Source organism: Telopea speciosissima, chromosome 8, assembly GCF_018873765.1.
Source record: "Telopea speciosissima isolate NSW1024214 ecotype Mountain lineage chromosome 8, Tspe_v1, whole genome shotgun sequence".
NCBI classification, from domain to species: domain Eukaryota; kingdom Viridiplantae; phylum Streptophyta; class Magnoliopsida; order Proteales; family Proteaceae; genus Telopea; species Telopea speciosissima.
The window spans coordinates 2,938,384-2,949,411 of NC_057923.1; the positions used below are offsets into that span (position 1 = coordinate 2,938,384).

General features: G+C 39.3%; 1 protein-coding gene across 1 annotated transcript; it reads left to right on the plus strand.

The window, feature by feature from the left end:
* Window positions 1-542: 542 nt before the first annotated feature.
* LOC122671121 (probable serine/threonine-protein kinase At1g54610) lies at window positions 543-10,398 on the plus strand. The gene is made up of 7 exons (XM_043868217.1): window positions 543-1,072; window positions 1,184-1,468; window positions 4,336-4,653; window positions 6,980-7,207; window positions 8,202-8,302; window positions 8,394-8,517; window positions 10,063-10,398. Exons 1-7 carry the CDS (start codon window positions 725-727, stop codon window positions 10,396-10,398), a joined length of 1,740 nt encoding a protein of 579 aa, XP_043724152.1. The 5' UTR covers window positions 543-724.
* Window positions 10,399-11,028: the final 630 nt, after the last annotated feature.

Consider the following 11,028-nt stretch of genomic DNA (forward strand, 5'->3'; position numbering starts at 1 on the left):
AAAGAGATATCATAAGGACGGCTTACGTTTGAGAGTCGCGGATTTATTGATTACAAAGCGAGATTAAATGATGGAGTGATGGACCCCACCCAATACTTATTTCAATCCAACCGTAGTTGGTGAGTGAAGAAGAAGTAGCCTCACCACTATTACTACTCTGAGGGAGAGCGCTTTATTGTAACGGACTAACGGTAGACGTAGTGGCAGTTTGGTTATTCGGTGGAAATGCTTGAGGATGAGTGGAAGACTCCTGAAACGGTAAGCTACCTAGCAGGCTAGCACCATTTCATTCTCTTTCTCCTTCGCGGGTTGTTGGGTTGGGTTCCCACCTCTCTCCTCTCATATCTGTCTTCTCTCTCTCTCTCTAAGTCTCAGTCTGAAGGCGATGAAGAAGTCCAGTCCAAAGTCCCCACTTTTGTTTTTGTCTAATAAGGGTGGGGCGTGGGGTGAAGAAAAATAAAACCAGAAGCCATCAGAAAGTCATAGTTCTCGTCGCGGATTTTTCTCCGGTATACAATACTGTTGGTACATTACACTGCAGACAACCGATAGGAGGAGTATAGAGAGAACTTTGGAGAGCAGAAAGCCTCTGTTATTTATTCTTTCTTTCTTCTTCTTCTTCTTCAGTCAATCAATCGCTTCTTTGATTCTTTATTAGTCCTTCCGAACGATGTGGCGGCAGTGTGAATGGAGAAGTAGCTGCTGGTATTGGTGGAGCTGAGGGATGGGTTGCATTCTTTGTAAGAGAGCAGCAGGAGATGGCCAGGAACGATCCCTAGAATTAGACCTTCACGTCACGAGTGAAGAAGTGCCACCTTCCGATACCATTGCCGCTGTTAATGGCGCTAGGGCTAGGAAGGAAAGAGTGCGTAGGGAGAGAGAGAGGATCCATCGTACCGGCGATATTCCTCCTCCACCGCAGCTGGAGCGGCGTAAGACGAAACCCAGGTTGAATCCGAATCCGGTGTTCAGAACTCAGCAAGGGTGGCCCGCTTGGCTATCCGCCGTCGCCGGCGATGCCATCGAGTGTTGGACCCCTCGACGTGCCGATTCGTTCGAAAAGCTCGATAAGGTAGGTATTCGGGAACTATCCTAAATTCGGAGTTGTGTGTCCATGTTAGCGTGTGGTCCACCCACCTAATGTATGTTCTTCTCGCGTTTTGCTTTCGTTCTTGATGGTTAGATTGGGCAAGGAACTTACAGCAATGTATATAAAGCTAGAGATCTCATTTCGGGGAAGATCGTCGCTTTGAAGAAAGTTCGGTTTGATAATTTAGAACCAGAGAGCGTGAAATTCATGGCCAGAGAGATTCTTGTTCTGAGAAAGCTTGATCATCCCAACGTCATTAAGTTGGAAGGTCTGGTTACTTCGAGGATATCTTGTAGTCTCTATTTGGTTTTCGAATATATGGAACATGACCTTGCGGGGCTAGCAGCTTTCTCGGGGGTCAAATTCACAGAGCCGCAGGTTATTTGTTTTCGTTTATCTCTCTTTCTCTCTCTCTCTCTCTCTCTCTCTCTCTCTCTCTGTGTTTCCCTAAAAACTTGTTGTCTATAATCTTATTCACTCAATTTATGGAAAACTGAACTATCTCCGAGTTACCGCACTCTTAAGTTTCTTGAATTTGTAATTTTCCTGGACTTTGAATCAAGGTTCGTTATTTTTGGACTCCCGACGAAGAGACAGGGCTTTGTTTATATTCTTCCTAATCAGGCATATGACGTTATGTTTTCGTTCTCCTTCTTGAGCTGTTTGATCACTGATGTTGCTGGAAAAAAGCAAGTCTGTTTAGTCTATTGCTGCTTGTTTTTACCCTTTTTTTTGGTTCCTTTGTATGTTTGTGTGGCTTTTAGTTTAGCTAAAGAAGTTCCACTGATAACTGTAAACAATTTATGTTTAGAGTATTGACCGCCCACTTGGGTGCTATATGCTTCGATACTAGTGTGCTATGTTCTGAGGCAAACATTTCTAATAAGTCTTTGGTTGCATTGAAATGTTATAATTGTTCATTGGTTCATACCCACCCCCTAATGTAATTGTTGGAAGTACTCGATCTCTTTTCTCTTAGAAGCATTGCCAACACCATATTGCATCCTTATCAGTGGAACCAAAGACTGCTGGTGCAGTCTTCTGGTCTGAGGTCCCTTGCTTTGCCATGGTGTCAAAGAATATGCTTAAGGCATCAGGTGACCAAATATGAACTGGTTTCATAGGCACTTTGACGGCGAAGAGGCGAAAGAATCAATGGAATAGCTAATGAGATTTGTAAATTGGTAGTTCCTGTTTGGAGAAATCAACGGAATAGCTAATTGGATAAAAACAGATCCTAGTGAAGTATATAGGAAAAACTGATATGCTGCCTTGATCTTTCTTTGTCTCGAACCCCATACCCCTATAATAATGGTAGTAGAGTAAGGGATTAATGTAAGGCTAGAACCAGAATTGGTCTAATCCTAGGCAAGATCAAATAAAAAAATCTCCAAAGAATAAGAAAGAGAGCAATGGGATCTCAAAGAGAACTGGTAACCATAAGTAAACAAGAACAGTAAATAATAGAATCCTTCAAATTAGAGACATGTTGGAGCTGCAATTGAAGTTGAATGATCTCTTGAAGAATTAAGTTGAACTCCCCAATAGAAGAAACCGATTTAAACAAGAGAAACTGAGATCAAGCAGCAATTAGGGTTTTGAGAAAACCCTAGATTCTCCTAGATCGATGTTTGGATTGCCCCCGCTGATTCGGTTGATGGAGATGTACCCTGATAGCAATGATCTTGATGTAATAATCTTCAAGAAATCAATGTGACAATCAGTTGCAAGAAATCCCAGAATATTGTAGCACTCTTGAACTCAATTTGACTGAAATTAGGGTTTGGAATCAATAGCCGATGGGAGGGAATGGGCATCTCACCGTAGGTCTCTCACCTATCCTATCTCTGGATTTTCACAAAGGCTCAAGCCAATATTTTGTTAATCAAATTCATGTACAATGCTGGCCTCCCGTACAAACTTATATAAAAGACTCAAAAATAGACACTAAAAAGAAAAGGCCTAACCCTATCCCTAACTAATAAGGTAATCTAGATTGACTAGGAAAGTGAAATATTATAGAAAACAGACTCAAAACAGGACTCTAACTAAACTAATGAAGTAAATCCCGTTTTCCCGTTTTCCTACTTTCTACCCATATTTTAGGCTCATTAAATTGGTCAATTACAAAGTAAACCCATGGGATCAAATGCCTAACACATATATAACCCACCTAAGGCTTATTCCCAATAAATTAAGCTCTCTAAGTGACTTATCTGCATCAGGGGTGGCCCCATAGCAGAATTGACCTTACTCAGGAGTCAGAATGAGGGCATTCTGTAGACTAAGCTCATCAAAATCTTGTGTGTTCCTTTTGTACACGTCCAGTGGAATTAACTGCCCTTGGCCTTCATCGTAAGCTTAATATATGCTCTAATCTTTTCAACCAAGCTTCTCAATGTGCTGCTAAATGTCTTGGAAATGGTGTGTTTTTGGTTAAATCTACTAACGATCATTTCTTGTCTAGACTTCTCCTCTCTCTCTCTGTCAGTCTGTTGTGTGTCTGTCTGTCTTTGGTTTTTTTTTTAATCTTCGGGTGGGTATAATGGTATAAGCCAAGACACTGAAATAAGAGATGTCTGTCTAAATGAGTAACAAAACAAGTTGATTAATTGATTTTCAGTAACAGATTATTCTGCTTAGAATGAAGCCTCTCTAATAATGAAGTGAGGAAATATAATACAAATTGATGTAGATTTTTATTTAATTTAAGAGGTCAGATGTACTCATTTTGATAAGTGAGGTCTGTTTAGCTAGTGAGATTAGTGAAAGTGGCTCAGGTTTTTGTGGAATTTAGTACTGAAATTCTGTATGGTAAAATTAGTAATTCCATCTGTATGATAATGGCTATGCGTGGAATGAGGGGAAAGTAGTTTAGTTTCAGTGACTTGGATTAGTGAAATACATATTCACTTGATTTGTTGTGAGAAATTAGTATTGAAGTTCCGCATAATAATTACCTGGTCATGGTCATGTCATCAGCACGAAAATTGCCGCCAGAAAATATTGAAAAGTTTGACCATATTCTGAATTGAGTTGGAACTTTAAACTTGACTTCTCCCTGTAAGAGATATATAGTCTTAACTGGTTTATTGCTAAAAGAAACCTTTCCTATTTCTAGCGTGTCCATCTTTGGTCTTCCATCCATTTTGAGTTATTGACTCTGGTGCACTATATTGCTAATTTCTAATTTATAGTTGGTAAGACATTTTTATTCTAAACATTCCTTTTGTGTCTTTGGGCAGGTCAAATGCTATATGAAGCAATTATTGTCTGGTATTGAGCACTGTCACAATCAAGGTGTCTTGCATCGTGATATCAAGGGTGCAAATCTACTTCTTGACAATGAAGGAAGTCTTAAAATAGCTGATTTTGGACTGGCTGCTTTTTATAATCTGGACCATCGGCAACCAATGACTAGTCGCGTTGTTACCCTTTGGTACCGACCCCCTGAACTTCTTCTAGGAGCAACTTATTATGGTGTTGGTGTTGACCTTTGGAGTGCCGGCTGCATTTTAGCTGAATTACTTGTTGGGAAGCCAATAATGCCAGGGCGGACAGAGGTATTACATAATTGCATATTCTTTACTGTATTATATCCAACTCTGAACTTTTAAAGAACGACCAGGGTTTATTCTGATCTACATTCTGAATTAAAATTTCTTCTTACCTACCTGTTGGCATAGTCTTATGATCATTACACTACAATGAGTCATGTTTCTCTTCTATATTTTATGCACAAACGTTGCTATGTGGGCATACAATCAGATGAGCTATTTCTTTTGCAAGCATGCAATGATTGACAGACTAAACTACGTATACTTCTGTAGCAAGTGGTTGGATGTCTTATTGTTTAGAAGTCTTGATCAACTAGAGGTGTTGCTTGCGGTAGCAGAGATATATGATCATTATAGCTCATAAATAAGCAGTTTTTCATTCCTTTACCACCCATGAAATGAATCTTATTTCCCGTTCAACTATCCCTTCATTTGGTACAAACCGTTCTATGCAAGTCTTACCATTTATGTTGAGGAACAGACTTTGGTTGAAAGTAGATTTGAAATTCGGTAGTGGGGAAGCATCTGAGGGATCATGAAACTGAGGAGGGAATGGTATTTCATATGGTTACCTTAGTTGTAAATTTCATATTGATAGCCTCGTTCTTGCTCCCAAAATGAAATATTCTGGTACATAGGTGATTTTGTTAAAATATTTTGGTAAGATTTTTTCTGATGAATATGAATAATTTAAAGATATAGATAAATTAGTAATGGAAAATTTGAGCTATATAATGATACCCATATCAGTGGATACATGCCATTGATCATGTTACAACAACAACAACAAATTCAGCCTTATCCCAACTTAACGAGAGGTCGGCTACATGGATCCAAACAAACAAAGTAAGAACAACTGAGATCAAGCCAAACAAGGGAAAGAAAAGATGAGAAAAGAGGGGTGGGGAGACAGCAGAGAAATGACAAATGAAAAAAAAAATAAAAAAAAAAATTGAAAGATTAAAGATAGTAAGAGGAAAGAGGCACAACCCAGCATGTAAGGAGAATCTTAGCTATATGGGGTCTGCTACATGGATCCTTGCCCTCCAATAGGCTCTATCCGAGGTCATACTTGGTACAAGACCTAGACTATGCATGTTCTTCCTCACCACTTCTCCTATGGTCATTTTAGGCCTGCCCCGAGCTCTTTTAGTTCCTTCAATCAGAATCATATCACTCCTCCTTACTGGCTATTGATCATATTAAAGAGGGGGGGGGGGAAGACATGTCTCTTCCCACTTGGGTTTCATGTTGGATATGCACAAAGCATAAATCTGAGCCTCACCGAATCTGTTACACACAAAATTTGGATCCATATAAACATACAAAGATTCAAGCAGGATAGTTCAGGCGGTTATTTTCATGGGGAAATGGGGGTATCTCTGTCATGCAGGCTTAGGTCCTTTAGATTGATTTTGTGTCTATGATAGATTGGAAATTTATTCTTTTATCAGTTTTATCTCAATGGATAAAGAGGTTGGTGGAGAAAGACGAATGCCTTGTCGTGTCTTATATAAAGCATTTCTCATGTCAAAGACGGTGAAATTCATATTTCAGCGACCTATTGCTGTGGAATTGAAAACTGCACATGCAAGGCCATTTACCTTATTGACATGTTATACAGCTAGTCCCGTCTGTTTTATGAAGTTTGCCATGGATGTTTTCATCCCCAAGAGGAAGTATTAGGCTTTGTTAATCATGAGTTTTATTTTGCACTAAGCTGGAATATGAAGCTTGATGGGTAGAATTTATGGGAGATAGAGTTCTTATTTCTTTGAACTAATTGGAGAGTGAGGATCCACATGGCCAACCCCATTTAGTTGGAAATAAGGCTATGTTGTTGTATAGTTTTTTTACTTCTTTGGGTTTAAACCATTGAAGTTGAATAGAAATAGTTGAAAAGAGTCCTGGTCTAATTGCTTAGGTGTCTAGGATCTTTAGGAGTATTTATCTCTTTAATTTCTTATATCTACTAATTTAGAATCAGACCAAACTGAAATCCATCTAAAATTCCACTTCATACTCAGTATTAATCCGTGATAAATAGCAAGAAGCTCCATGCTAAGAACAAAACTTTCCTCTCCTTTACCCACATAAGCAAATATGGGCAATCCATCATTGCTTCCTTTTATTCTAGCCATATCTTTATTATAGGAGTTATGTTTCACAAATCTCTAATTTTTCATGTCAGTTTGTTTCATATTTCAAAATGCTTTATAGTGCTTTATACACAATATGTTGGATTTCCTGACTTCCTGTTTCCTTGATATACTTCTTGGTGTTTGTTATTCTAGTTTCTTTGTGCTTACGCCATGATTCTTGTCATGGTTAGGTGGAACAGCTGCATAAAATTTTTAAGTTATGTGGCTCTCCATCAGAGGAATATTGGAAGAAATCCAAGTTGCCACATGCTACTATTTTTAAGCCACAACAACCATACAGGCGGTGTATAGCTGAAACTTTTAAAGATTTTCCACCTTCTACGTTATCTTTGATTGAAACCCTTCTTTCGCTTGATCCAGATGAACGAGGCACTGCCACTGCTGCTCTGAATAGTGATGTGAGTGGTCCAGTTTCCTTGATAAACAGATTCTATTATGTTCATGATTTTCTTGTTTCTACCTATTTGCTCTTAAGTAACAAAGGAAGAGTTTGAGGGATTCAGATTATTTCTTCCCTACTGTAACCACGACCGTGTAATATTTTTTTCTTATCTGAGCATTGTTTTATAGTTTGGTTGGAGTATTTTTCATATCATAATGCGAATTTTGTATACCCAGTGGTTCAGATCCTTCAAATCTGTTTCCATTGCTTGTGTTTTATTTTTATTCCGGAGAAAAGGTAATATTTATATTGATAGCATAGTGAAGCAACTTGTAAGCACATGATGCTGTACACAAAAATCAGTGGAAACAAAAAGCAAACTCCTCCTTTGCTTGTGCAAAACTCATCCCTTACCTCATGGACAATTTCATCCCAAGAATACCATATCCTACATATATTTACCCACCCAAAACTGAGGAACCACTGACAGATGCCCAGAACCGCTTTCATTCCTGTGTTGGTGGCAGGGCATGCCGTTGGTACAGTATCCAGGTTGAATGTGGCTTAGCTCTTCGTTATTGCCTCATATCTGAATTATTCTTTAGACAGTGTACGAGTTTTTCCCTTGTGGGGTTAATAAATAATAATAATGATTATTTTTTTTATATAATATTATACATATAAAAAACTAAGCATTTTCCTAAGGAATTTTACTTTGGTTTTGGGTACCTGTAGTATTATCCAATTAACTGCTAAGGCAAGCATTGCATTCTCAGTACCACTAACAGAGGGGCCATGTCAACCATCTGGTTGTTAAGCCTGATTAGTTACAGCTGTTTCCTCTACATTCTAAAATGGGTGCATGGTTGTTTATGAGACTTTCCAGTGGTGAAATGTAGAAGGCAATATCAATAATGAAACCATTTTTGAACAATGGCTGACCAAGTAATTGTTTCTTCATTGGGAGACACATGATAAAGTAGTTCATTGTTCTGGCTATCTGAGTGCAGTTCTTCACCACCGCACCTTTTGCTTGTGAACCGTCAAGCTTACCAAAGTATCCTCCAACCAAAGAAATAGATATGAAATTGAGGGATGAAGCAGCCAGAAGGTCTATTTTTTCCTTTTTCATATTATGGTATTAATTTGTGGTTTTGGCCGTATGATAACACAGTTTTATTTGTTTTTTTTTTCCTCTGTAGGCAAAGGGGACAGAATGGGAAACCAATTGCCGCTGATGGGGCAAAGAGAGTTCGAGTACGTGATCGGGGTGGCCGAGCAATCCCAGCAGTGGAAGCAAATGCTGAGCTTCAAGTGAACCTAGATGTATGTGAGGCAAATCTCTTCCTTAAATAACTTCCTTTTCTATAGGCAACATTCAAAGCATACCCTGGATATACAGTGGCAGAAAAGATGGAGGAGGGGGGGGGGGGGGAAATCCTAACTACCAGACTGACTGCAAGCACATAAACAAGCACCAGCTTCAGGTGCTGCCCTTCTTTCAAATGACAGGAGCATCTTAGCCTCCTCGGCTCTAACTGCCAAACTAGATGTCAAGACCTATGTCGTCTATGACATAAGTAACTCATTGAATTCTGGGACCATTGGCTATTGCCTACAAGCCTGAGTAACTGGTTTCCTCCACTTCTATTTCGTCCCCCTAGGAGAAGTTCATTCTTAATTGGTATATTGCCTTCTCACTTTTCTACACAGCTTTATTTGTTGACAAGGAAACCCTCCTTATTACCTTCTGCTCGGGTGTTTGAGCAATGTCATTGTCCTAACTTTTAAGTTAACCTATCCCATCACAGGTAAGAACCCCTTGATTGTGGTGCGGTAATATGTTGAGCTATTCCGCTATTCCTCCATGAATTTGTTCATGGATAGATACTTCAGTTGTCCTTTGTCCTCAGAATTCTGAGGCACCTCTTCCTTGAGTATTTCTTACATCTAACAATCTCATCTAAACATGAGAATCCACTACTTGGGCCAGATTGAGTTAATTCATCCACATGCCTGGCCCCTGTGAGCCTGCAAACCCGGATGGGGTCCTTGGGTGAAAGGAAGTGGGGTTCCGTTAATTTAATCGGTACTAGAGCGTAGGAAACAGCATAGGGGCCAAAGAGGGAATGCTGGTTAATCGAAATCCAATTGAAATGTCTCACCAAAAAAAAAAAAAAAAAAAAAAATCCTGACAGTAACCTAGATAATGAATACCCTATACATTGACATCTCACGGACTCAGGCTTGAAATCCTTCCTCCTTAATAATCCACCACCTGATGCCTTCCCAGAAAAAGAAATATTCAAGGAAAATTTGGAGTTTGGATTGGTCCCAACTCCCAATCCATACTGTTCTGGATCAGAAGTTCCAAATTGGCCAATCCAATAGCAAAAGCCTGATGGGGGGGGGGGGGACAAGTGATCCACTCCATGAACAGAGAGGTTGAATCCTATGATTTGTGTCAATAGTCGGACAAATTAACTACTATGAGCTTCTGCTTCATGGACATTTATTGTTCATGATTGTCATGAACCGAGGGTTAGTACCACCTTTTTTTCCCCAATCAATATCCTCTGATAAGAACATCAAGTTTTGGGTTATTTGTTATTTAAACATTTTGAGGTCAGTAAAGCATACTTTCCCTAGTATGTCTCTATGTTCTCTTCAAACTAGAAAGAGGAACATATTCTATATTTTTTCACATTATTGCGTCCTCATTAGCCCCCCCAAAAAAAAATAAAAATGCATCTCATTACGTGGACCATACAGGCTTGAATATTGTTTTTAATATGTGATCTTTTCTCTGCTGTGACTAGTTTACTAATGTCAACCTTTCCTCTGATATTGATCCTCTCATTTGATTTCCAGAGGCGGAGAGTAATACCACAAGCACATGCTAAGAGCAAGAGCGAGAAATTTCCGCCTCCTCATCAAGATGGAGCTATTGGGTACCAATTGGACACATCACATAATGGGCCAAGATCATTTGTTTCTCATACTTCGTTTGCCTCTTCAGCTTTTGACCCAAAGGCCGCAGGCATTTCATTTTCAGGACCCTTGAGAAAACCTGTACCTTCTGGCAGGAAAACCAACAGAGGGGGCCAAATGGCACCATCTCGGATGTTTATACAAACATTCAGGCCATCAATAGGGCTTTCTACGGATCCTAGGAATAAGGGTAAAGCACAAGTTTCGGAAGGGTAAATAACAAGTTTCAGAAGTTTTTGGTGGTGGAAAATGAGGGGTGAAGCGCAGATGAGGAAAGTGCTGCTCTGATCATCTTTTATACCCGAAGGGTTTCTACTCGGTTACTCTCCAAAGGGAGATCTATACAGGCAACCACTACTTCTGCCATGTGGATTGTGTTAGCCAAGTCCAAGTATCACATTAGGGTCACCCTGGATTAACCTCATGACAAATTTCATGGGGATACCTGGTACTTTCATCAATTACAACTGGTCATTTCAATTATTGGATTGATATGGGACCTTTTAGATGGCCATTTCTCAAAAGTGCTACCAGAGATTGATCCCTAAGATTCACAGATATATCTTTTCCAAAGTGGACTAGAATTGATTTGTATATTGTCACTTTGAATGTTGCCTTTTACCTGGAGTTTGCCACATTAATAGAAGCTGGTGAAACTTGCCACAAAAGAAGCCAAAGTATGCTCATGTCTCTACGTTGGATTAAGTGCTATTTTGGTTGTCATTCCTTGTTAATTCTTGCATTGGTGTCATCCATAGAAGTGCTAATTGTATACGGGCAACAAAAATACAAAACTTTAGTATTGAAAGACTGCATAGTTTGGGATTTACAATATCGTTTGCGAGG